The sequence below is a fragment of the Podarcis filfolensis genome, assembly GCF_964270895.1.
Source record: "Podarcis filfolensis genome assembly, chromosome: 14".
Taxonomy (NCBI): domain Eukaryota; kingdom Metazoa; phylum Chordata; class Lepidosauria; order Squamata; family Lacertidae; genus Podarcis; species Podarcis filfolensis.
In genome coordinates this window covers 4,991,859-5,019,341 of record NC_139616.1, presented here as the reverse complement: position 1 = coordinate 5,019,341, position 27,483 = coordinate 4,991,859, and the positions used below count along the sequence as shown (strand labels likewise).

Genomic DNA, 27,483 nt, shown 5'->3' with positions numbered 1-27,483 from the left:
GCCAGGAACTCTGTGTCTTCACTAAGAACTGGAAAAGGAAGCAATGACAACCGTAAGAGTATTTTTTACACAGAGGAGTGGGAATTTCTAGATACAAAGGATTTGGAGGAGTCGATAGTTCAAGATCGGAAGAGGTTTTCAGGAGAGCAGAGCAAAGGTACTCCAGTGTTCCTTCTCCCCACATCTCCTGTCCCCATCTTTTCTACTATTGTACTTTCTAAGATTCTTTATATTTCTGTACCATTGACTCTTAGGAGCTGATGCAAATGCAATCCACTCTAAAGGCACACCATGAAAATGGGATCTCCATTGATAAAGAATTCTGATAATATCTCTTATTGGAAACTGATTTTTATAATTTGCCTTTGCATTTTTCTGTCTTAGCTACCGGGATACCTGGACTCAAACTTGCACTGCTGTGACTTATTTCCATCAGACCCATGCTGTTGTCAAGGCATTTTTCTTGAGTGTACAAAGTACCTCTTTATTAAACAACATGTTGCAAATTGGTTATATTGTACTGTATGCAAGAGTGAAGAGAGTAAGGAATACAGCATTTTGGTGCAGTTGATAGGGGTTTAGATTCAAGTAGAGAGGTTGTGGGGGTTGGGGAAACTTGAGTTAAAATCCACACTCAGCCATGGCAATTGTGGCTAAACTTCAGTTACAGGTAGGTCAGTCTGAAGTCTGAGGAGGAAGATGGATAGGATACAAATGTGATGATTTTAAAAATGGTAGGAGTTTGTTTCTGCACAGATGTTTTCAACTTTAAATTGGGAAGGTCTTCTATCTGATCAGAGTCGTTTGTGGTGACTTGTGGTTAGTCTGATGAAGGAAATACGTGCTTCACTGCTCAGTTTCCTTTACTATTGTATTGAGTTGGAGCTCACTACAGACAATGGATTCTGAGGCTAAGTCTCCAAATGTAACCCTAGTTCTAACACAAACCACAGAGGATAAATGAGAGTGCATACTATGGGCTTGCTTCCTTGTAATGACAAAAAGAGTTAAAACTAACATCCACTGAAGTAGCAGGCACTTCTTTTTTCAGTTCTAATTTTGTCCTGGTATATGATTTCTTAATTGTGCATGGTCTCCCTGCTTAGAATTAAAGGGACAGGGAGAAGAGAACCGAAGGAAACAGATGACATACAATTAATTAATCAACTTGGAAGTGCTTGCTTCAGTCTTTGTTCCAGATTTGGTGATTGAGTACAGTTGTTTTCTTTTAACAAAGTGAGGAATGTGTCCAAATACATTTTAGACTGAATGAGGAAAAAAATATATCTCCTTGTGCAGGCGTGTCTGGTCCAGCCTTTCCATTTGATTTTGGCCGCATTCCACACAGAACAAGGCGTCCTTTAAAGGAAATGATTGCAGGCAGCAAAAACCGGAATAGCACAGAGTCGTCTTCTGATGAGTGTAATGGAAACAAGCTGGCTTCCGAGATGCAGTTGAAGTTCCAGAGCCAACAGGAAGAGTTGGAGAGTCTTGAGAAGGAGCTGTTGAGTCAAAAGGTAACTGGTCTACAAGCTAGAGAGGAACAGTAGCTGGAGCTGGAGCCAGCACTGGCATCATATATGGCAGGTTTTGCCAAGCAGTGCAGGAGAACCTGCCTGGCACACAGAGGCGGGTGGTTTAGACTACAGTACAGCTGATTGGGCTTGCCAATCAGAAGGTTGGTGGTTTGAATCCGCTTGACGGGGTGAGCTGTTGCTCTATCCCAGCTTCTGCCAACCTAGCATTTTGAAAGCACGGTACCGCTGCGGTGGGAAGGCAAATGGCGTTTCCGTGTGCTCTGGTTTACGTCACGGTGTCCTGTTGCACCAGAAGCTTGCCACATGACCCGGCAAATGCCAGATCCCTTGACCAGAAAATGAGATGAGCACTGCAACCCCGTAGTTGCCTTTGACTGGACGTAACTGTCCAGGGGTCCTTTTCCTTAGAGGCATGTTAGAGGGTGTAATGAAACATTCCCAAATTTTTGTATGTGCATCTTCTGGGACCCAGCCCCAGGCATTCTACACCTGCCCTGAGTTCTTTATACTACAAATCTGTGGTTGCCAGACCCAGGGACGGGCCAGGTTTTCCCTCTGTATCCTATGTGAAGACAGTAACTAGTGTGCATTCTTCATTTTAAAAAATAGCTTGCTGACCTCTTAAATACATTTTTAAAGAATTACAGAGACCTCACTGCAGCTATGAACTTTGGGGGGAGGGGTTGTTTGTTTTTTGTCATGCCCAGGAACTGAATAGAAACTCTGTCCAGCCCGACATGGTTCTTGTGCCTTGGTGCAGCCTTTTCCACCCTCATTCCTCTAGATCTTGAGTGGGTGACATTTGTCCTCCCACACACAATGCTGCTGAACTGTGGCTCTTATCAGCCCCAGCAAGCATGCCCAATGGCTATGGATGATGGGAGTTGCAGTTCTGCAGCATCTGTTGGGGTGAATTCTCCATCCCTGTTCTAGATGTTGCTGTGTTTCAGTTCCCATCATCCCTGTCCATGCTAGCTAGGGCTAGAATCTGACAGCATCTGGAGAGTACTATGTTGGGGAAGGCTACCTGTTATCTGCTTACCTGTAATTGTCCCCAATTCAAAGCCTTAAGCTGCCCAGAATTTTTTTTTGAATGATTGTAGGTGTGGGGAGAGAGAGTAACTTGCAGCAGAATTTTGATGTGCTTGGTTTAAAAATCGTTCCAGTTACTACCCTAATTGTTCGTTCTGAAGATCTACTGTAGGTATGGCCAAAGGCTGGCATCTACCCAGAGCTTTGATTCTTCTCTTTAAACAGAATTCAGTTTCATGTTGCAATGGTTTTAAAACTTTCCTCAATTTAAAAATTGGTGTAATGTCTGTCACGAGGGGTAGATGCACAAGTGATGGAAGTTAAGAGCCGTCTTGGCTGCACAGACCTAGTTTATCTTTTATTTAACCAAATAGGTTTTTTTTATTTGGTTTATTATTTATTGTAAAGCAAACCTCTAAGCGGTTTACAAAAGTATAAAATATTGGGACCACTGCTTCTGCTCACTCCACTTACCAACCCGGTCTATCTTCCAACCCCTTTCCAAAGCCCCCCCCTCCCCCGCCAGCCTGCTCCTGCTTCAGAATAGAGCTGTTGTGCTAAACCTCTGTGAATTACTTGGTTAAAGCTTGTTGCAACTGCATTTAATGGAGGCAGGTGCTTCAGAGTAGCTTACTAAACCAGTCTGTGAAGCACCTCTCCTTCCTCCTGGCTGCCATTTGTCACACTGGAGTTGGCATGGTGGCCATGCAAACCGCAATGTGATGCAACATGATGTATATAGGAAGAAAACAAAAATATTCTCAGTAAAAATAATTAAGCACAAGCATATAAAAGCTGTCAGAGGAGGAATTAAAATCAACAGGAGTTAAGAGGTAAAGCACATCTAACTTGCGCATGCCACCATGTTCACCAATATCTTTTTTTCCCTTCTCCTTAAAGGAACTTGTGCGGCTTCTGCAGCAGACTGTCAGATCTTCACAGTATGACAAATATTTTGTAGGACATCTTTGTGATGGAGTCCCCAAAGATAAGTTAGAGCTGCTTCATGAAAAAGACAATCAGATATTGGGTCTCAACAACCAGCTTGAAAAGCTTAATCTGGAGAAGGACAGTTTGCGGCAGGAAGTAAAGAATTTGAAATGCAAGGTGGGCGAGCTCAATGAGCAGCTGGGCATGCTTATGGAGACCATTCAAGCCAAAGATGAAGTGATCATGAAACTTTCCAGGGAGCTGAGTGAATGCGAGGGCCAGTCATCTGGCCAGAGTGGAGGATCAGTCCATTCTCCCATGTCTTCTTCCATCAACAAAGAATTGCAGGAACTTGACAGGCTGAAAGTAAGGAACATTTTTGCTTCAGTAGTGGAAGCCCTGAGAATTCCATGTGATGTGTCCTTCTGTAGGCTGAATATTTTCAGGAAATAGTTTGAACCTTGGTTTGGAAGCAAGGCACTTACCACATTTCACTAATTTTGGACACAAGGGCTAAGTTTGGTTGGTAAAAACTATCAAGTAGAGAATGTGAATGGAAGAGAGGTGGAATGAGGATCATTTGCAGGTGGCCCTGACTTGCCAAACTATGTTTTGGCATTGCATCTATCTGAGTTGAGCTGCAGGGGACCCAATTCTCAGATCACAACAGGTGTTGCAAACAAGGTTTAAGGAATGGGATCACATCCATGAATAAGTAACAAAATGCCATAAGAGCAACAACATGAGAACACATATAGCATGATACAAATACAGATTAAAGAGAGAGTGACAGTATATGTGGCAAGATGCTGCCTTATTTGACAACTTTCAGACCTGAAGAGTCTTAAGGGAAGACTGAGCCCAGCAGAAACAGTCACAGCTTAATGATTTGAAAGTATAGAACTCTCTTATAAACTTTCATTGCTTCCCTATTTCTTAATGCTTGAGACACATTTGATTTTTAAAGTAGAGCTTCTCAAGAAACTTGGCATGATCTTGAGTGATTGAGCAACAGTTGGAAGTCAGTGAGTCAGATCATTGTTTTGTCATTAGAGTTTCATTTTCGCTATAGTTGTATAAAATTGGAGAGTACAGTTTTACTAGTGGTCTAGCCCTAAAATGGTCCACCGTGTCAAATTTTCATGAGTGGAATTTATAGCACGCCTTTGAGTTCTTTGACTATCTAGCTCCCCACTTCAGCACTTTCTCTGTAATTCTGGAGTGCCTCCCCACCGTGTCAATATACTGTTTTAAAAACAAAAGAAAAGTAGAGCTTCTTGGGTCAAGCTTCACTAGTCCTTACTGCTTGTATTCCTCATAATATATATTTAAAATAACCTATATTTATCCATATCTTTTGTTCACAGGATAGTCTTCAGGGTTATAAAAACCAGAACAAATTTTTAAATAAAGAGATCCTAGAACTGTCTGCTTTACGGAGAACTGCTGAAAACAGAGAAAGAGACTTGATGACAAAGGTCAGCTTAACACAGATGCTCATTGTAAATCTTTCACTTGACACAAAGTAAAATCCTGCTAGCTTTCATTGCCAGAAGTGAAAATTTCAAGCAATATATAGAAAGAGGAACTTAAAACTTATTGTTATGCTGATTTGCAGAACCCTCTGTTTTTTCTGGAACTGCAACATCCTCGTTTTATCTCAGAAGTGGGGAACCCTTTTTCAGTCTTAGGTTTGCAGCATTACTTCACGGGCAGCCTTCCAGGCGACACACACCAATTGTGGGCAGGGCAGATGCACGTGGATGTGACTCTTACCTTTGTGCAGGAGATTGTAGCCATGCAAAAAATCATTGGTTACTGCACATACGCATCTCTACATCCTCCTTCCACACAACCAAGAGGCGTGCATTCTGGCCAAGCAAAAGCACTTGAGGAGGTTTTATGGTCTGGGGAGAATCCCAGGCATAAAGTTAAAGAGGTGTAGGTAGCTGCATTTGGCCTCTGGGACTGAGGTTTCTCAACCCTGTTTTATCTTCATGGGAGAGGGACAGCTTGTGCATACACTTACTTACTCACTCGCTTATTGAAATGGATTCCCATGCATCACTGAAATGTTTCTGCAAGTGCCAATTTGAAAGAATTCTTTGGTGTATTCTCTGCAGTATACAAGCCTTGAAGCCAAGCTCTGCCAAGTGGAAAGCAAGTATCTTATCTTGCTTCAAGAGATGAAGACCCCAGTTTGCTCAGAGGAGCAGGGTCCTTGTCATGATGTGGTGGCCCAGCTCCTGGAAGATGCCTTGAAAGTGGACAGCAGTGAGCACCTGGAGCAGACATACTTCAAACCTCACATGGTCAGGTAAACAGAAGACTCTTGATAACTTCACATTTGATACAGCTATATAAATAAAGTAAAACACCGCAGCCTTTTCTGAGAGCTAGTGCAGTGTAGCAGCTGAGGGACTAAGCTGGCACTCGCAGTTTTAAATCTCTTAACTGCAACTATGTCTTTGCCTGGTTGCCCTTTGGCAGTCCTTTTGGACCCGAAAGAGGGCAGAATCGGGGTGGGGTGAAACGGGGCGCACGTATGCATGCTCCACCAGCACACATGTACTAGGATAATACAAGACTCGTGTTGTTAGGACTGTTGTAAGAGTTATGGAACTACCTCAGTGGTTGAGCGCCTGGGTTCAGTCCCTCAGTTTCCAGGAGAGAATCCCCTGCCTGAAATCCTGGAGAGCTTGTGCTGAATTGGTGTAGAGTAGACTTTAGATGCCATACACTGAGTGAGATGATTGTCAACACTGACTGGCAGCAGTTCTTGGATAATATGCTTATGAAGGACAATTGTCTGGAGTTCTACTATTTTTAGTAGACTAACCACTCCCTCTTCTCTCCTCATAGCCTTCCTTTTCCTTTCTTGTTTTGACCTATTCTCTTTCTTTATTGTTATTACTGCATTTTGTGTACTAGAAAGTGAACATAAAAGCAATTACCAGGGGGGAAAAACATTGACTGGCAATGACTCCAGAATTCTAGATCTTCCCTTCTCTACATGGAGATGCTGTAGGCATAACCTAAGACCTTCTGCATGCAAAGCATGTGCCTTAGATAGTTCTGTGCTAGCTGGTCATTTGTCTGACTTGGTAGAAGGCAGTTTCCTATGTTCTTGTGTGAAGTGTTGTTGTGTGATGTTAAGACACCAATGCCAAATACTTTCTTTACTTCTGCATTTGGAATGGGTGCCAGTAGCATTGTATTTTCTATGGGGAACAGTGGGACTGAATTTAACACCTTTTTAGGGTGAGCTCCTCTGAGCTAGAACTTCTGCAGCCTCCCCGGCAAGATAACCCCTTAAATATTTTTAAACTGTGTGTGTGTGTGTGTGTGTGTGTGTGTGTGTGAGAGAGAGAGAGAGAGAGAGAGAAAGAAAGAGGGGTGTACCATCCCTTCAATAATTAGTTGCAAAGCCTGGATTAACTTATTTAACTCAAGTATAATCAGCATGTTTTCTAACTTGAGGAATTTTTTTGTCTGAACACTTATAAGAAGTATTTAACTTAATAATAATAATAATAATAATAATAATAATAATAATAATAATATACCATCCTTCACCAAAAGATTTCAGGATGGTTCACAATATATTTGGAAATATTCTCTAAAACAGGAGACTGGAAACTGGAGGTGAAGGAAGATCACTGAGTGCTGTTGGGAAAGGGGAGGATGGAGAAGTTCCAAGCTCTGAGTCCTATCCCTTGCCATTGGAAAATAATGGTTAAAATGTGTGAGACTAGAAACTTTTAATTTCACAGTGTGATGGCATTACCATTCTGGTGAGGCATTCAATAATTTTGGCAAGCACAGGTGTAATTAAATCCTTAGCATTGTCATTGGCAATTCTTTTGCTATTAAATCTGTCACATATGCTTTGAAGTGTTAAATCAGTGCAAGAGACCACCTTATCCCTTATACATCCAGTAGATTTCTGTAGTCTGCAGAAGAATTTCTCCTGCAAGACTCAAAGATCTTAGAGCAAGACTTTCAGAGTGGCCACCTCTGTTCTATGGAATAGTATTCTTGTTGAGATACGACAGACTCCCACTATTCACACTTTCCAGAAACAATTGAAGATATTTGTGTTCTGGCAGGCTTTCCCAGGTCTTTCCCATGACTGTCCATTTGCTAGGGTTTTTGTCTTGTTTTAAATGTATTTGTAGGCTTTGTATTTTTCACTGTTCATAATTACCTTATATGCAAATTGCTTTGAGACAGCCGCTTAAAAGATGATTGATAAATTAACAATAAACAAACAAATAAACAACAACAACAACAACACATACCTAAAGGGTAAAGGACTCCTGGACAGTTACGTCCAGTCAAACTTGACTATGGAGTGCAGTACTCATCTCACTTCAGGCCAAGGGAGCCAGCATTTGTCTACAGACAGATTTCTGGGTCATGAGGCCAGCATGACTAAACCGCTTCTGGTGCAACAGGGCACTCACACGAGTGCCAGAGCACACGTGTGCTGGTCCCGAGGGTTAACCGTGCGGCGAGGTCGGAGTCCAGTCCGAGGTCGAGGGTGTGGTATAGAGGCTGTCTGTCAAAGCTGAAGCTAGGTCCAAGGCAGGGAGTCGGGCGAGGTCAGGAACTCTGGCAGAAGAGCAGGACAGGGTGCAGGCAGGAACAGGCTACCAACAATGTTGCTCCTGCAACCTGGGACTGGGGCTGGCTGACTTTTATCTGCCCCGAGGCATAGGGCGGCCCTGGTCCACAGGTGACTCGCCTCTCCTGGCCTGGAGGCGAGCACTCTTCCTGCGGGAACTTAGTTCCCTCCACCTAGGCTGGAGGGTTACCCAGAGGCAACCTCAGCTTTTCCTGACGGGGCTGAGAGTGGAGCACCTGCAGGCAATGGGTCCTCCATCACCTCAGGAGCCAGAGCAGACTCAGCTGGTGCCTGCACCTGAGGACCCAGCACAGGTGAGGACCCTTCAGGCTCAAGCCCCAGCCCCGGCTCAGCTGGTTCTGGAGGTGGGGACTCCTGTGCAGGCTGGGATTCCTCAGGTTCAGCCTCTGAGTCCGAATCCCAGGCCATCACAACACGGAAGCGCTATTTACCTTCCTGCCACAGCGGTACCTATTTATCTACTTGCGCTGATATGCTTTCGCACTGCTAGGTTGGCAGGAGCTGGGACAGAGCAACAAGAACTCATCCCATCATGCAGACTCAAACTGCTGACCTTCCGATCAGCAAGCCCAAGACACTCAGTGTTTTAAGACCACAGCGCCATCTGCTCCCTTACTAAAATGAATGAGTTAACAGAATGAGGGGGAGGGGGGACTTAGTGCATTTATCTGAGCTCACAAAAGATATAGCAGACTTCCAGAATATCACCTTTCTCTTGCTTGAGTTTTTTTCATTCCTAAAGATTCCCAGTTAATCAGATTTCTCTCTCCTTTACAGTGAATATGATATTTATGGGTTTCAGACAGTCCCAGAGGATGATGAGGAAGAGAAGCTGGTAGCGAAGGTTCGGGCCTTGGATCTGAAATCCCTCTCCCTTACTGAAAACCAGGAGATGTCCACAGGGGTGAAGTGGGAGAACTATCTGGCTAGCACCATGAACAGGGAGATGGTGCGTTCTGTGGAACTTAAGAACCTCATTCGGTATGGGATTCCGCATGCCCACCGCTCCCAGATGTGGAAATGGTGCATTGGCCTTCATGTAAAGAAGTTCAGAGAACACATGGACCCAGGCTACTTCCAATCACTGCTTCAGAATGCCCTGAAGAAGCAGAACCCGGCTTCAAAGCAGATAGAGCTAGATCTTCTACGGACTTTGCCCAACAACAAGCATTACTCTTCTCTGACGTCTGAAGGAGTGCAGAAGCTGCGGAATGTCTTGCTTGCATTTTCTTGGCGGAACCCAGACATAGGATATTGCCAGGGTCTCAACAGGTAGAATCTGTTTTCTTCATTTTCTGTAGTCATTTGGCATGTCTCACTTTTTTTTTAAAAAAAGAAATATTTATTGTCATTTTGTTATGAGAGGAGAAACATAAATTACATAGAGATTCCCCTTTATCTCCACAATAGGAACTAGTGATATTTATTGTAAAGCAAACGGCTGGGTGATCTAAAATAGGAGTTAAAGGTGACGGCAAATGAGTGATTGCCATTTATGCCATATTCAAAGGGTCAGCTGTAGAAACAGATTACTTATTTTGCTAATGTAAGCCCATGAAGTTTTCTGGGTGGGTAAGGCGTTAAGAAAGGGTTCCAAGGGTTCCAGTTCCATTTTGGCCCATAGAGTTGAAGCTGAGTTGTTGATCATATATGTCAACTGTTTTAATTGGAAAGCCTCGTAATACAACTTAAGATTTGGGGCACCAAGACCTCCCTTAGTTCTTGGTCAATACAGGGTTAGACAGCACACCCTGCTTTCTTTACCTCCTGAAATAAAATTATTAATCAAGTGTTGCCATTGAGCCAATTGAGAAAGAGGGATAGTTATGGGCAGGACCTGAAAGAAAAATAGAGATTTATGAAGAATGCACACCTTCACAGCTGCAATTGGGCCTAACCAACTTAAATTTAAATGCTTCTGTAGCCTTTTGTCAAGATCCCCAAAATTCCTTCAGTAAAGTTGACATAACTCCATGATTTTACTACTTTGAGATATCTGAATCCACCACATAGCAATTTAAAACCAGAATTAGAGTGTAACCAGTTGTGTTCTGAAATCACGGAAATAGGAAACATCACTGATTTGTTTTAATTATTTTTTCATAGAATTGTAGAAGGTCATCTAGTCCACACCCACACACACCCAGCAACCTTAGCAGACATACTAAGAGTCTGCTGCAGAGGCAAGAGAGCTCTTTTAGGATCATAGAACATATTAGCAGATCATGTGCAAATGGATTTAATTTATGTTCAGTTCCCTGAATTTGGATATCTCTTAGATTTGTAGCTAAAGCCTCTATTGCTGCTGCAAATTGGAGTGGCAATAGTGGATAGCCTTGTTTGGTCCCTCGTTTGATTGTGAAATTTGTGGAGTTAATTCCACCAAGGGTAATGCAAGCTTAGAATTCTGAATAAATATGCTCAGATAAGTGTAAAAATCTATTCCCAAACAACTCTTTGATAAGAGTTTCCTGAAGTAGCTCCATTCAATACAATCAAAGGTCTTGAAGGTGTCTAGTGAAATTAAAGTTACAGAAGAATTACATTTGTGTGCATGGTGAATTATATCTTTGTTTTATATATTGATTTTATTCTGTGAACCACCCTGAGACCCCCAGGTATAGGACAGTATATAAATTCAATAATAATAATAATAATAATAATAATAATAATATCCAGAACCCTTCTAATAGCACCAGCAATATTCCTTTGAGCAATAAACCAGATTGGTCTAGAGCTACAGGCAACTCCCAATTTACACAGCGGTTGTGTTCCGAGGCACTGCACACATACATGGAATTGTGTAGAATTGAAATACACATACCATCTAAACCTCTGAAACCCCTAGAAAAACCCTTTAAAAAACCAGCAGTACTTACCAGATGGGCAGGAATTGTGGCAGTGGTGGCTCTCAGTCTTCCAGTGGACTGGTACCCCAGAAGTGCTTGGCTGTAGGACTTCTCTTGCTGCTGCTGCTGTTGTTGTTGCTGGTGGGCAGTGGTGGCACTCAGTCTTCCTCGTTGCTGGAGGAAGATGTGGAAACAGCAACAAGGAATAGACTGGTACCCTGAAGTGCTTGGCTGCTGCTGCTGCTGCTGCTGCTGCTGGTGGTATTTTGCAGAGGAACATGGTGATGGACGGCTGGTGCTTTTGCCTCTTCAGCTGGTCAGACATCTCCCTTTATGGCTCCATGCTGTCTGTAAGTGCACACTGGATCTTTAGGCTGCATTCCATGGAGAGGACATTCTGGGAGATGATGTCCTTCACCCTTGATGTCAAATGACCCCCAGCGACTCAGGACAAACAGCAATGCTTCTACTGGTGAAAGAGCTGGGACATAAAGGTTCAGATGGTCCCTGAGGTTTACCCTGGACCTAAGTTGTTCAGTGATATGTAAATTAATGCAGAAATCTTGAGCCTGGCTCAGTAGTAGATGGGCAGCCGGTCCAGATATTTTAACAATTGGGTCACATGTTGTTGGTTATGTGCCCCTATCAGTGGTCTGGCTGCCACATTCTGCACCAGCTGGAGGTTTTAAACCAGGCCCGAGGGCAGCCCCACATAGAACACATTGCAGTAAACTAGCCTCAAGGTTCCCAATGGATGGACTATCCCTGTCCAGGAATGGCCAAAGCTGGTGAACCAGATGAAGCTGGTGAAGTACGTATGCATATATGTTTAAACAAGCCAAGCAGCGCTCATTTTAGCCCTTCTCTGTGGTTGATGCATATATTAGTGCCCGTCACTTACCAGCATCAGTTTTAATGGCACCCAGATTCTTGCAGCTTTGCAATATGAGATTGTTCTGTTTTATCTTCTGTCTTTCAGACTGGTGGCAATTGCACTTCTCTACTTGGAGCAGGAAGATGCCTTTTGGTGCCTAGTTACAATAGTGGAGGTCTTCATGCCTCGGGACTATTATACTAAAACCTTACTAGGCTCCCAGGTATGGAGTGTGCCGGCATGCAAATTCAGCCTCTAAAGGCCTAGTTCTCTCAAACACCAGAAGAGGAATCTTGGTAGGGGCTTAAGTGATAAGCTCTTTCTCCATACATGCAACAAATACACATCCCTGCATATAGAAAACTCACATACTGAAATGGAAGTTAGGCTAGAACCTGTTGCCCTGACTTGGTGGATTATTACACACAGGAAGTCTTTCCTTTTGTTTTGCATGTAAAAACATCCAGTCACGTGAATCTCCAGCTGCAATCTGGCTCTTTTGGTTATGAGCCACATGCTTTTTTTGAGAATTAGACATACTAGTCAGCTTGTATGTATTTAGATTTTTGCTCTTTCACACTGATAAATGTCCCTTCTGCCAGTGTATATTATATTTCTACATATGGGGTTCTTGTTCTATAGAAATTATCCCTACTTTTAAGTGCCACCTTTTTAATCATATACCAGTTTGCTCTGGCATTAGAGATTCACTCACCCTCCTTTAAGGCCTTGTGAGGCTGCCATTTTATTTTTTAAAAAAATATAGTACCATTTATTCCATTTTTTTCTGAATGAGTTTTCCTTTGTCTTGCACTCCTTTAGGTTGACCAGAGAGTCTTCAAGGACTTGATGAGTGAGAAACTCCCTCGGCTGCATGCCCACTTTGAGCAATACAGAGTGGACTACTCGCTCATCACCTTCAACTGGTTCCTTGTTGTGTTTGTAGACAGTGTGGTCAGTGACATACTCTTCAAGATATGGGACTCTTTTTTGTACGAGGGGCCAAAGGTACATGGCATAACCCTGAATGTTTCCTGATGTTTGTAGAACCTGTGGGTAAAACTGAGCTGAGATGCCACCCAGTGGGATGTTCTCCTGTCAAACATTAGTGAAATGAATAGGAGCTGTGCAATAGCTCAGTTGTCCCATTCATTTCCATGTGCCTTGGGTAGGAGAATTTTCTGCTAGGTTGTGCCCTGTATCTTTAATGACTGCTGATGAAACAATTGCTTGAGGAAAGAAATTGAATTGCTGGCAATGTTCAGACTAAGCTATGATTTAGCACATGGGTAGGCAAACTAAGGCTCAGGGGCCGGATCAGGCCCAATCGCCTTCTAAATCCGGCCCGTGGACGATCCGGGAATCAGCATGTTTTTACATGAGTAGAATGTGCCCTTTATTTAAAATGCATCTCTGGGTTATTTGTGGGGCAAAGGAATTCGTTCATCCCCCCCCAAAAAATATAGTCCAGTCCCCACAAGGTCTGAGGGACAAGCCCCCTGCTGAAAAAGTTTGTTGACCCCTGATTTAGCATAATGTGAATGAGCCTTAAACTTGTTAGTTCCCTCCTCCAGTACAGCCATGAGGAGATAGGAAGTTTTGGTTTCTGTTTTAACTAACTGCAGTTTAATGTTATGGCTGCACCCTGGCCAGCTGTGTCCAGTCAACTATGACTTACTGAAACCATCTTCAAACCTTGGTTTATGAAGTTGACTTGTTTCAATATAATGTAGTTCAAATTAATCACTGTTTAGGGTTTAGACATAATGCTAAACTGCAGCCAAGCCAGGGGAAGGGGAGGAGAGGAGAGGAAGGGGAATGAATGAACAGCCTGAGTCTTGTTCACAGTAGTTGAGCGTTATGTCCAAACCAGACTATTAAGTTTTAATGTTTTCTAAATACTATCTTTCATACTGCTTAGAGAATTTGATAGGATGAACTAAATTTACCTCTGGAAGGATATTGACAAATAGTTCTGTGCGAATTCCATGAGACTCTGCTGTTGCACTATAATTAAACATCTCTTCCTTGTGAAAACCAGGGTTCTAGTCCTTGTGCCTTGAATGCATGTGGGCAGTGCCTCATGGAGTTTCTGAAGCCAACAGAGTGGGAAGCGAGACTAACCATAATTTTCTAGTAGTTGAGGGGATGAGGCTTTTGTGGCCTAAATAGTTAATGATCTCTTCCATGCAGTTAACTGAAGTGGCATTTTAAACACTGCTCATTCTCTTTTGTAACCTGATGTTTGTCAAACATTTAGGTAATGTTCCGGTTTGCTTTGGCGCTCTTTAAATACAAAGAGGAGGAAATCTTAAAACAGCAAGACTCGATGTCCATATTCAAGTACCTCAGATACTTCACTCGCACAGTCCTTGATGCTAGGTAAGGGCCTTTTTGAAAGTTGGAAACTTAGAAAGAATATCTATGTTCTGTTTTGGTTTTATTCAAGTCTCTGACTTGACCTTCATTCCATGCGCTCAAATTAAAACAATTTAGTGTAAAGTTTTCTGTGCTGCCTAATTTTCCAAAGAAACTCAAGGCAACTAACAAATTGGTAACAAAATAGTATAAAACAAACAATAATCCTCATTTGAAGCCCTATAATTCAACTGAACATTAACAAACTGGAAACAAACAACAGTTCCAGAACAGCCATCAAAATTGATTCGTTTGATTTGATTTATTGTATTTCTATGCTGCTCTTTATTCAAATGAATCCCAAAGCAGCTTATAAACAATAAATAGCAATAACATCACAAATCCAGCATAAATAATGTAAAACAATTAACAAATAAGCAATAAAACAATTACAACCTATAAAATACTCTTAGCAAAGCAGCAACTAAAAAATAAGCTGTCATTAACCAGCTGGATGCAGAGGAGTGGTGGGAAGCAGCAGCTGGGGAACCCCCAAGGGAAGAAGACCCAGAGCCAGGGGATTGTTGGTGGGATGACCATGAGTGGTCAGAGGGAGAAGACTGGGTGGAGGAGGTGTCAGAAGCTGAAGAGGCAACAGGGTTTAGTGAGTAGGAAGAGGTGGCGGCAGAGGGCAGTCCAGAATCAGAGGCAGAAGTGGAGGCTAGAAGGTAGGGGGCAAAGGGCAGAGATCAGGCCTGTCCCCTCCCCTCATATCTCCCAGAACCTGAAGAGTTATGAAAAGGGCAGAGCAAAGACAGACAAGGAGAAGAAGTCTCAGGTTGCTTCAGAAGAACCTGGGGGAGGAGGAGACTTAGAGAGCAGTGGGAAGGCAAGGACCTTCAGTCCTTGCAACTTCCTCATTCGGGCAAGACCTACTGGGAAGTGCATTACCAGCTGCCTAGCCTAGTTCTTAGAGCAAGGTGCAGGCAATAGGTTCTTTTCAATCACAGCAGATGGAAAACCAATAGACCACCAGGTAAAGAAGGCGGCAGTTTATTTATTGATAAATATTAATAATATGACACTATAAGCTAGACTCTAAGCACAAGTACAAACAGTTATAGAGACAGATAAAGATAAATAATCATATAAGCTCAACTGCATGCCCTGCCAGCTGCTAAGAGACTGCTGCCGACCCTTCAGGCTGGTGGGCAGGTCACACAGGTGGTAAGTGAGCTGGTCCCTGCACTGCTGATTCTTCAGTCCCTCTTCAGTTCGCCTTCAGTTCTTTTCCTTCTGGTTCCTCGGTTCTTCAGTGCTTCTTCTGGAACTCCCTCCTTTGCTGAGATGGGTAGCATTTATAGACACTGGACAGGCTCAATAGCTGGCTGTGCAGGTGCTCTTAATGATGTACATTTTCCTTCCTTCATATTTTCGGGGGGGGGACCAAGTTCATGTCTGGGTGCCAGCTTCATGGCTGGGTTGAGGTAGGCCTGTCGCACAGTTGACTCCTTTCCTTATCAGGCCAGCTGGCTAGCCTCTGGTTGATGCCAACGTCTAATTATGCAAGTAGATTTATAGTCTTCTTCATTATATTGATAGATTTATAGTGGCATCTAGCGCTAAGTGCTTATAAATTGTATATCAGAAGCCCTCATTATGTAGACTGATATATAGCAAAGCTGCATTGGAAGCAAGCACACCACCTAGCGATTGCTTTCTGCCACTGCCACTACATTACAGATAGATATATAAAGTGTTACTGCTGCAATTACCTCGAGATCAGGAGACACCACTTACAGGCATTGTTTCAGAAATACAGGAAGAGTTGCTGTGCTCACTAGACCTGAGCCGTTTTGCTTTTTCTTTGAATAAAGAGTTAACTTTACTGACACCTGGTGAATTATTGCTGGCCGGCTCCCAGTTCCCACCTTGACATAAGCTAAACATCACAATTACAGCAGATGTCATATTAACACATTATATACAACATTTATAATCTATAAAACAATATTAACCCAAAAGAAGCCCCAAAGCTAGCAAATTAAACATGTATCTGGCTGGCTACCTAAAAAACCCAGACTCTTACAACTACCTAAAGCGGTATAATGATGGGGCCTGACATGGCTTGCTTTTCCACAGATGGGTGCCACAACAGGAAAAGGCCTTAAGAAAAAAGAGGGGGAAATTTTAGGTCTAATTTGAACAACCTGGGCTTTTAAAAGCTTTAAATTAGCATTTATATTAAACTATAAGCAGGCAAATGGAAATGTAAACAGTATTTATTTTTAATCTGCTCCATCCTTCTACAGTTGTACCTTGGTTGTCAAACGCCCTGGAACTCAGACGTTTTGGCTACTGAATGTCGCAAACCTGGAAGTGACTGTTCCGGTTTGCGAACTATTTTTAGAAGCCAAATGTCCGACAGGGCTTCCACGGCTTCTGATTGGCTGCAGGAGCTTCCTGCAGCCAATCAGAAGCTGCGATTTGGTTTTTAAATGTTTTGGAAGTCGAACGGACTTTCAGAATGGATTCTGTTCAACTTCTAAGGTACTACTGTATTCTACAGCGGGCAGGACAGCTTATAAATACAATTAAAACCTTAAAAGCAGCATTAAATAGATAAATCCAACATTATTAAATGCCTAGTTAGGTGATAAGTGTTCCACTCACCTGGGGCTGGGAAGACATAAGATTTGGCAGTGGGGAAAACATTCCACAGACGGTGCCATGACCAAACAGGCTCTGTCTCTTATTTTTACCCCCTGTGGGGGGCACTTGGAGAAGGACTTCAGAAAACCATTTGAACATTAGGCAAGTTGATGCTGGGAGTAGTGCATTGTTGGTGTTGGGAATAGATATTTGGAGTAGTGCATTGTGACCCCAGTGAAAAGGGATACATTCCTAGTCACTTCTTGAAGGTACATGTCTGATTATGTCCTGATAATTCTGGCAAGTGGAGTGGTGAGTGTTTAAAAGGCAACTCAGCACAGGAATAGCTTGGTCCCAGATTTCCCCCCCAGGAGTGACACTTCAGGTTTTCGGTTTTCATCAGAAACAGATGAACTGCCTTCTCCTCTTCTCAGGAGACTTTCAGCCAACTTACATTGCATCATGTTCTTTCCTGTTTTGAAATGTACAGGCCCAGGTACTTGAGGTTGCTGACCACTAAGCAGTCCAACAAGATCTCAAAAATTCCAGTGATAGCCGTGTTCCTAAGTTGTAGCTGTCAAGCTCAATGTGCTATGTTTGTTCCTGAAGGCCAGGGTTTAGAAACCTGACCTGACTTTTGCATTGTTGACCTAGCAAAGTTCTCTGGAAAGCTCCCATTCCCAATTAAAGCAGTCAGTCCTCTTCAAGCACTATCTATGGTGCTGGAATACAGCACCCCCTGGCCGACTAAATTCAACTAGCTACAGCCAGGTTTCTGAACTCTTCACAGACTTGATGTCATTGTTTATGCTGTTCCTGCCTCTACTATGTGGACCCCAATCATACATTACAGTACTAACGCAAATACAAAACTTTTACTATAATACAGACACTAGCCGTGCCCATTTTACACACAAAGTAGTATGAGTTCTTTAAGATTTTTGTGATGTGTAAGTAATGGGAGAATTATGGGGAAATGCTGCAGGAGCTCATCTTCCTGATAAATGTGTATTTAGGTTCATTGAGTACAGTGAAGTTACACTGAAACAGCAATAAGTTTTTTCTAGGCAGAGATAGAATATTTTCTTTGTTTACAAAAGTACATGCCTTGTTTCTTTTTTCAAGTTGTAGTTCTTTGTTTGTTTTTTACCTTTGAAAATAATGTATACTTCTAGGCAGATTTTGAGGGGGAAATAAGCAAACAGCATCCAGTTCCTCTCTGCCATGACAGATGAAATGTTTCATTATAAACAAAGGAGACAGAATGATGAGAAACAGCTGGAACCTGCAGCACTGCTTGAGTAGACCAAGCATGGCTTCATGCTTCTCAGAAACATGAGACTTCCTCGCTTTGTAAACTGCATCTAGACTTGGATCTGCAGCTAATTTCTACAAGCTGGGAGCATTTGAGCAATTCTGAATCTGCAAATTGTGTGTCCAGTTAAATTTAGGAACGTGAGAGAGGTTTTTGTTTTGTTTAGCAAAGCTACCCAAGTAGGTTTGTGGGCTTGCACTGAATGATACATATTTGAGGTCAACAGACTTCTAACTTGCAGAATCTGCTTTGTGGGAGTCAGAAATCCTTGCTAATCTACTGCAGATCACTCCCAATCTACTTAATGCCACCTATGATATAACTAGACAAACTTAGGCAGCAGGGGAGAAAGCATCTCTTTTGCACACTCCTTCCACATCTTTAGTGGGTTTATGCTTCGTTCCCCTTTAGAAAGGTTTCTGTGTACCTTTTCAGCTCCATGAGAAGCAGAAACTTTAAGACCTCGTCTATTCCATATTGTTTCAATATGTGGGAAAGGTGAGGCTCTCCTCCTACAGTCTAGCCCAGTGTTTCTCAACCTTTTCCCAACCATGGCCACATTCCAACCTTGTTTCCTTCCTGTGCCAGGCTCCCCCATCCCTGGTTATCATTTGTTCATGAGTTTTGTGTTGTTGACCTTGAGAGAAGAGTTTTAGGATTGTCTTGCAACTGCTGAAATCTGTTTGGGACTGAACCTTGGTGGATTACACAACAAACCCTTTTTAAAGGAATGTGGTTGGTCATCTGCATTTTCTATTTTTTTTTTTATTCCAGGAAACTCATCAGTATTGCTTTTGGGGATCTGAATCCCTTTCCATTGCGCCAGATAAGAAATCGGAGGGCCTACCACCTGGAGAAAGTCCGCCTGGAGCTCATGGAACTTGAAGCCATTCGGGAAGACTTCTTGCGTGAGCGGGAAACTAACCCAGATAAAAGGGACCTCATTAGTGATGATGAAGAAGATGGTTGAGGAACCCCCAGGGGCCAAGACTCTTTCTGGAAGCTTGACCAAAGTTTTGTGGAGTGGCCTCTTCCTTACGGATCCAGCAAAACTAAGCAACGTCAGCTGGAAATTTGCAGGACAGATTTCCAAGTCTTTAGCATGCCGTTGCAGAAATCTCCACCCTCCACCAAAATTTCTCTTTCTGTTTACCTTTTTTGCCAGAGTGTTAGAGAGCACTTTTTCTTGCACCTTGCACCTGAGCTGCCACTTTCCCCCTTCTTTGAAGGACTCATTTTTGAAGTGCCTACACATAGGAAGCAGTAGCACAAAGTCCTTAATCTTTTTAATATCCACCATCTTACACTTCTTTCCCAGTTGCTTTCCCCACTCTTTCCCCTGCCCCAAAATCCATCTGGGAGAATCACTCCTCATTAGCCTTGAGTATATTGAACTAAGCTGGCATTTTTCATTTGCCAACTAGCATTGGCAGTCCATCTGTTTGTTTAAAACCAGCCCAAATATTGACAGATCTTCAGCATATCTGTGCACGTACTTCAAAACTATGAAAATGTGAAGAGGCCTCATGAGGCCAGTCAAAAGCCTTTCAGTGCTTTTGCCAGGAAGCAAAGTCCTCTGAAGACGACATTCCATTGGTCCTAATGGCTCTGTTTTTAGAAAGAAGAATTGCTGAAGTCTGTTTTCACATAGTGCTAAGTGAGCACCTTGAGGACTATTAATAAGGCTGCCTTGGACACCATTGGTCTATCGCTTTAAGAACTGGAAGGCAAGAAGTAGTTCTGCTGGAAAAGTTTTCTCTGGGTACTACAGGAATGAAGGAAATGGTGCTTTCTCGCTTACATGATACTCTTAAAGGCATAGGAGCCCTCTCCAGGATGGCAGAAGGATATGTTGTGTTTTGCCAGCACCTACCTGTTCTGGCCAGGTGAGGGTGCTCTTGCCTGATGGGCTTCCCCTCCATGTAATCCCAATGAGCCCTTAGACCTTGGAGATTTATATTGAGAAACATTTTTTTTTTAAATGAGTGGCAGATTGCTCAACTAAGCAAGCATGTTGGTTTGACTTAATGACCTGTGAAAGTGCTATAAATTCACCTGATTTTTCTGCCACAGAGAGGTTTGGCATAGATTAACCCTAGAAGAATCAAACAATGTGAATTGTGTATTTGCTTTCTCTTATGAAAGGTTTAATTTCTGATAATATTTAAACTTGTTTTTTCTTTTTCTTTTAGCACTTCTGTACTTCTTTCTGTTGCACATTTTTAGGTGCTTGGCTCCTGTCATTTTGCTGAAACTTAACGCCAGTGAAATTACAGGTGGATTCCTTCTATTGTATTATTCTGACCTTTGCAGAAATATGTGTTATCTTAGATACAGTTGATGAACCTGGAGAAAATGAAGGCAGGCGGTTCTTTACTTGAGGGATGGGTGTTCTTTTTCATTATTAAATATGGCTGTGCTGAGAGCCTCCCCTTCATCTTTCCCACACTCGAGGTGCCTTTTTATTAGGCAGTATAATTCTCAAGAAAAAAGGTAGACTACAGTGGGGAGAAGGGAAAAGTAATACCCCACCTTGTCCTCATTAGAAGACACGGATATGAATGCAATAATAATAATAATTTTATTATTCATGTAAAAAAGAATTCCTTCCTTACATGCTGCCCTTCCAAAAGTTGCCATGGCCTTTTCAGCCCTGAGGATGTTTACCTTCATCCGACAAGTGGCCTCCAGTCAAGATTCCTTTCTCTGAAGAACAGTTTCCTCCCCTGCCACCTTGTAAGCTGCTCTTGACAGCAAAGGCTTAGAGATCGTTTGCAGGAGTGGCGTGCAGGGAATGCGGAGAGAAAGAGCACCTCTCTACTTATGTGCAAGAATCTGTGAGCATGTTATAAAGCCTCTTTTTCCAGACTGTTGCCATCCTCTTTCTGATGGTTTCTAAAATGTATCATTAATTGACAATTTTGTTGTGAGGTTGTTGGAGATAAGGAATATTTTGGCCATGAAATTTTCACTTGTGCTGATAGCAGTGCAAGAGTGTACCATTTTATTTCACTCTTTATTTCATGTGGCATGTCGGCTTGGTACTATCAGGCAACACTCTCCTTTGATGGCAGGATCAGAACCATCTGTGGGGCAAGCAAGGGAGGACACAGGAGATTGACACAGGAGGCTGAACAGATGAGCCTTGGAATACATTAATGCCACTTACAGTTTTTAAATACATTGTACCTGAATAATACTAAGATTCCTCCGTGTAGTATTACAGGTACTGTATCTCCAATTCCTGTTGTAAGGAGTGTAAGGCTGTCAGATTTTCTTAACTGTCTTCTGATAGGGCTGAAAGAGTCTCAAACCAAATGTGGGGTAGAATATTTTTGTTTTCTTAGCACTTGCTTGTTAAAGGGGATCCATCTGTGTTCTTTGAAACTCCTCCTCAGTTTTGTAGCATCTTTGTTATTACTTACCTTGAGTCTACTAGTGCCAGATTGTTAAGGATGTTCGACTAGTTAAACAGAAAAAATGGATTATTGCAAATGCTGTTATTCCCACTGTAAAGACGGTTATGTTCAGTGCACCTGAACTCACATGTGAAACAGTTGTCGTTGTCCCCCCCCGGGGGGGGTGTGGACCCACTTTGGAAATTGGATGAGAAGCTCCTGCTGCCTGACATTTGTATGCTGGCCTAGAAATCAAACCCATGAGATAGACCACAGTTCTGTGAGATGATTCCAAGCCTCAAACTGTAGGATAGAACAAGGCAAGAATATTTGATAACCTAAGAGCAGAGTTCAACAAAGAAAGTTTGAACAACCTCCCCACCCCCCTGCCCGCCGCCGTCCAATATGTGCCATCTTTTTCAGGTCTCATTTACTGCAATGAGGTTTTTCTGTTACTCTTTCTTTTTTTGTAAAGAATTTCAAATTGTGTTACATATTATATATGCAAAGTATCTTATGCATGATTTCTCTTATAAGTATTGTATAATCCACACCGCTGAAGCCGTTTGTGCAAGTTTCCAAGTCACAGACCAATTTTTTATTACACTAGAGGCAGAGAGAATGGGGATCAAGCAGTACATGCCTAGCCCTGTACTGCACAGTAGGCAGATTTTCTCTATAGTTGTCAAGTGCTACTCAGTAGGCAGAAACTGATCGTGCCCAGTGCCCTTAATCTAGAACAGCATTTGCCAACCTGGAGCCTTTCATGTGTGTTGGACTACAACTCGCATGAGCCCCAGCCAGCACACCCATACAATGCTGGGGCTCATGAGAGTTGTAGTCCAAAACATCTGGAGAGCGCTGAGTTGGCCAGGGCTGATCTGGAGCATCTTTTGTGCAAGCCTGGCTAAAATGAATAGGAAGTGTGGATGAGCCTTCCTCTTTTGAGTTGGGCTTACATGGAATATGTTCCTAGTGGAAAGTCCCTTGTTAAACATTGAACTTGAACAACTCCTTCCTCTTCCTACAGCTACACTGTAGTTGTCTTCCGCATTAGCACGAGGAATTAGGCTTGTCGTTTGTCCGAGCCATTACAAACCACTACTTAGTCAATTTGACAAACATGCTTTGCTTCAGTCCCTCATGAAGAAATTTAAAAACTTGTTTCTCTTTTGGTGTTGTTAAACTTTTGTACAGCTCTTAACTCATCCCTTGGGAAGTATTATGTATTAGAAACAACCCGGGATGTGGCACAATTAATGGGTTGCATCCTTGAAATGTAACCTGGTTCTGTACTGGAAATCTTTGCCAAAAACAATAAAAATCAGTAATTTTGTAATGCTTTAGTTTGACTTTGTTGCTAAAATTGAGACTAAAAGCGATTTTAAATCCTGCATGACTGTTCTGGGACTCTTTCCAGGGCCTTCAGGCTGGCAGGTTCTGGGGGGTAGTTGAGCCTCATTTAGTACCAATAGGAGCAAAATATTACTCTGCCTGGGAAGAGCTTGGTCTGGGGAGCAGCAGTTGATGTGGCTGGTGGTGATGACAGTGGGCGGAAGACCAGCATATACCTCCTTTTGGAGGAAGCCTGATATTCTTCACACAGCCATGTTCTAGCGTTTTCTCAACCCTTCTTTCCTGTGCTGAGAGTGGGGGAGGGGAAGGAGCAGAATCAGGACTCTGTTGCAGAGCAGGAGATGCAACCCCTGCTCCTTCTCTTGCCAGCATCTGTGGCTACTCAAACTTCTCCCCTTCACTCTTACTCTCTGCCAATTATTCCTCCCTGTCTCACCAGTCTGAACCTGGTTCAGAATCCCCTTCCCCGTCAGATGCCTCCTGGGCCACTGGCTGCCACCGCTCTTCCTTGTCCAGCCAGTCCCTGACATTAAACTTCTCTTCCCAGTGCCAGAATGTTACCTGCTGCCACTGAGAGGAGACTCGGGAAGGAGTGATCCAATCTAAATGCTGGTGATGGCCAGGGTGCCCAGGAAACCCTAATAATAAATAATAATAAATTTTTATTTATACCCCGCCCTCCCCAGCCAAGACCGGGCTCAGGGCAGCTAACAACCAATAATAAAAACAAGTTGATTAAAATACAATTTAAAAAATTAGGATACAACATTAAAACATTAGGATGCAGTCTCTTCGTAGGAGGAGAAAGGAAAAAGAAAGAGGGGGAGGGAATCAAACTGATTCTAAGCCAAAGGCCAGGTGGAACAACTCTGTCTTACAGGCCCTGCGGAAAGAAATCAGATCCCGTAGGGCCCTGGTCTCATGAGGCAGAGCGTTCCACCAGGCCGGAGCCAGTGTTGAGAAGGACCTGGCTCTGGTTGAGGCTAGTCTGACTTCTTTAGGGCCCGGGACCACTAGTGTGCTGCTATTTCTGGACCTTAAGGTCCTCCGTGGGGCATACCAGGAGAGGCGATCCTGTAGGTAGAAGGGTCCTAGGCCGTGAAGGGCTTTAAAGGTCAAAATCAGTACCTTAAATCTGACCCTGTACTCCACCAGGAGCCAGTGCAGCTGGAAAAGCACTGGGTGAATATGCTCCCATGGCAGAGACCCCGTGAGGAGCCTCGCTGCAGCATTCTGCACCCGCTGGAGTTTCTGGGACAGCTTCAAGTGCAGCCCCGCGTAGAGCGAATTACAGTAGTCAAGCCTGGAGGTGACCATCGCATGGATCACCTAGAGCAGATCAGAGTGTGTTCATCTTAGTGATGACAGTAACATTGCCATTTTACTTCCCATCATGCTTGACACGCCTTGTTTTTCAGTAGCGCCAGTTAATTTGGTGGGGCTGGTGGACCATTTTAAAAGATATGCCAAGTGGGGCCTCCAGCCCAGCATTTTCTTGATGCTAAGACACTGGGATTTTGGTTCCAGCCTTCTGGTGACTTTGGAGTCAGGCCGAGACATTTTCCCCAGGCCTTTCACTTAGTTCTTTAAAAATGTAGTAGAACAAGGCTGGCAAGACTCCTTCTGAAGGAAGTTTTGCTAAGTTTTCATGCCACCACAGAAAAGGCCCTGAAGCGAGGGCTTATGGGAGCTTGTCCATGATACAAAGCAATAGGGTTCAAACCCAGTTTAAGAAATGGTAGCCAACAAAGTACTTCCATTAGCACAAGGAAGTACTTTGTGGCTGAGCAACAGGGCTTCTTCCTGCACTAGGGTTTTCAGGTCAGGAGCATCCCAAGAAGGTGGTCCCTGGTGATTCTTCCTCTGCAGTCCCTCACTGCTGAGCTCTAGAGACGGAGGTTAATTTGGAGAGGGGAGACTTCCCATCACAAGATTCTTATGCAATAATTGCCATCACCTCCTGCCAGGCTGAAACATGCAAGCTGCACGCATAGTCTTCTAAAGAAAAAATGTGGTTTTGTTTTTAAGGTGCTCTCACCAACCTGGATATTCAAGCCCCCCCCCCCTTTGCCACCCAAACCATGACTATGAAATGCAAGAATCTGGCCTTTTATGCCTCATGTCTTTATAGCTGTAACCGGCTGTATTCAAGTTTTTGTGTCTTAGGGTGGACATATTTTGTAAGAAAAAATTCTATACAAATATTAAAAAAGAAGGAAGAACAGGAAGGGACTTAAAAGTTTCCTGTCAACAATTAGCAGCACATAGACATTCACTAATATTACTGTCTCTGGTTGTAATTTTTATATGTTGTGAGCAGCCTCGTGAGAATTTTTAGGTTAAGTAGAAACGGAGCACACTACCGTATGTAACTCATAATATACTTGAATAAAGCTTGCTGGATTTTTATTTTTGAAGCTAGCTTGTTCCAGAGGACTAGTTTCTTAGCAGCAAATACAAAACAACCCTACTGTGACAAGGCTGAGTGAATTTAAAATAGGGATGGTCAACCTATGGGAAACGCATGGACAGAAGCAGCTTAGTTATCCTGAGCCCAACAATGGTGGATCAGAATGGTCTTCACTGTCTGGCAATGGGTCTCTGATGGGAGCCTTTTTCCTGCCCTACCTGGAGATGCTGGTGATTGAAGGTGGGGCCTTTCGCAGGCAGAGTAGATGTTTTACCACTGAGCTGTGTGATGCCCTTTCTGTGGAGAGGAGAAGATATCTGGAAACCATGTAAGGCTCTCCCCAGAGAAGTTCACCTGGTACCTTCATTATATATTTTAGGTGCCAGGCGAAACATTCCTGTTCAACCAGGTAAGTAAAGAAAGGTGGGGTGGTAAGTATTTTAAAAACCCTCTGGCATTTTAAAGGCTGGGTGTGACACTATCCAGCAGTTTCCCATGCTAAACATGCTTCCTACACAAAGATGTACACAGATTGAGAAGCTGTTTTGCAAAGCAAGATCAAAAGATAAAGAACACACTTGATTTTTGTAAGTATCTCTGCCATCAGGATGTATTGTTTTATCTCTTAATCTCGCCCTATTGGTGACAGGAAGGGTTAAGGGCCTCCCAAACAAGCAGCTTCTCTCTGATCTCCCCACCTTCCTTGTTGCTTGGCCTGTGTGGTTTGCTTAAAAGAGGCAGTTTTCACTTATAAATTATAACTGTAATTCATTCTCTCTCTCTCTCTCTCTCTCTCTCTCTATCTGTCTATCTCTGGGTGGGTGGGTGTCTGAAGGTTAATATAAGGATGTGATCCTAATCAAGCTTATTTGAAAATTAACCCTATCAAAGTGACAATACTTTCTTGGGAGAAAATACATTTCAGGATAGGAACATTAATATGAAATGCATGGTTACTCATAAGCCACAGAAGAAGACACCCTTATGGCTGATCATTGTGTACTTTAATGATTAGACCTTTACTCCCTGCCTTATAATAAGAATATAATTGTGTAAGTCTTGTAGGTAGCTATTAAATACATTATTCTTTAAGAAGGTTTCCCCTGCAATATTAATTGGGCAGCTGTAGAAATTATTTTAGCGCTTTCAGTTTATTGAGTTGGTAATCTTTTGTATTTTATCTTATTGTAGACCACTTTAGAAGCAATTTATAACAAACAAAGAGAGAGAGAGAAAGAAAGAAAGAAAGAAAGAAAGAAAGAAAGAAAGAAAGAAAGAAAGAAAGAAAGAAGTGATTATGGGAAGGGCCAGCCTTGCCAGCAGAAGGCCCCCGGTTCAATCCGCAGCATCTCTAGGTAGGGTTGGGAGAGACTTCTGCCTGAAATCCTGAAGAGCTGCTGCCAGTCAGTGTAGACAGTACAGAGCTAGATGGACTAATGGTTTCACTCAGTATAAGGCAGCTTCTTATGTTCCTATTATATAAAAGAAACTTAGGTAAAAATGTATTATTTTTCATATGTCTGATTGGTTACATGATTTGCTATCCTATACATTGTTCCTGACTTTTATATGCATGTTAACGTTAATCAGCCAGCCAACTAAAGGCATAGCCCAGATTTTTTTTGGGGGGGGGGCAGAACCTCAGTTAGTTATGTATTTTTATTACTATGTTTTTGGGGGGCAGCTGCCCCTCCCGGGCCTCCCTGGCTCTGTCCATGCAGCCAGCTCACTCCTTAGATGAGTGAAGCAGACAGTGAAATGGGATGAAGTAATTAAGAGGGCATCAAGGTGTCTCAGCCAGTTTCCAAAATTCAGGATCTCTTCGCAGCATATGCCAAAGATGTGTGCTTTTGCTGTTACGTACAGATGCACACTAATTGTGCCTGTTACGTTGGAAAATTAAAATGTGATTTTGTAAGTCATCTTCCCTTGCTGAAATTTTACTTCAGTGGCTTGGCTGCCCTTGATTAACCTTTCTGCTTATTCTGTGGGAAAAATACTTGAGGGCAGTCACACACTTCCTTTGTGTTATCAATGTGAAATAAAGTTTTGCTGCACTGGAAAACCTCAGTATAATTGCTATCCCATAACTGGTGCGGGGGTGTGTGTGTGTGCTGCTGTTC

At 42.9% G+C, this 27,483-nt stretch overlaps 2 protein-coding genes and 1 long non-coding RNA gene across 3 annotated transcripts in view; 2 read left to right on the top strand and 1 right to left on the bottom strand.

Moving 5' to 3' along the window:
- The window catches only part of TBC1D2B (TBC1 domain family member 2B), a 38,036-nt gene extending 15,103 nt beyond the window's left edge, over nucleotides 1–22,933 (top strand). The window contains exons 4-13 of the mRNA XM_083586375.1: nucleotides 6–157; nucleotides 1,300–1,517; nucleotides 3,471–3,866; nucleotides 4,868–4,978; nucleotides 5,624–5,817; nucleotides 8,926–9,420; nucleotides 11,977–12,094; nucleotides 12,694–12,879; nucleotides 14,132–14,253; nucleotides 18,971–22,933. Of these exons, the coding sequence (XP_083442501.1) occupies nucleotides 6–157; nucleotides 1,300–1,517; nucleotides 3,471–3,866; nucleotides 4,868–4,978; nucleotides 5,624–5,817; nucleotides 8,926–9,420; nucleotides 11,977–12,094; nucleotides 12,694–12,879; nucleotides 14,132–14,253; nucleotides 18,971–19,166 (2,188 nt within the window). The 3' untranslated portion in view covers nucleotides 19,167–22,933. The remainder of the gene's footprint in view (nucleotides 1–5; nucleotides 158–1,299; nucleotides 1,518–3,470; nucleotides 3,867–4,867; nucleotides 4,979–5,623; nucleotides 5,818–8,925; nucleotides 9,421–11,976; nucleotides 12,095–12,693; nucleotides 12,880–14,131; nucleotides 14,254–18,970) is intronic.
- Nucleotides 21,712–27,419, bottom strand: LOC310749844. The gene is made up of 2 exons (XR_014541843.1): nucleotides 24,280–27,419; nucleotides 21,712–23,588 (listed from the first exon to the last, which is right to left on the bottom strand). It is a non-coding gene; the product is annotated as an uncharacterized lncRNA (long non-coding RNA).
- The window catches only part of DAPK2 (death associated protein kinase 2), a 63,425-nt gene continuing 61,849 nt past the window's right edge, over nucleotides 25,908–27,483 (top strand). Inside the window, exon 1 of the mRNA XM_083586751.1 lies at nucleotides 25,908–25,947. The gene's annotated coding sequence lies outside the window, so the exon portion shown is untranslated. The remainder of the gene's footprint in view (nucleotides 25,948–27,483) is intronic.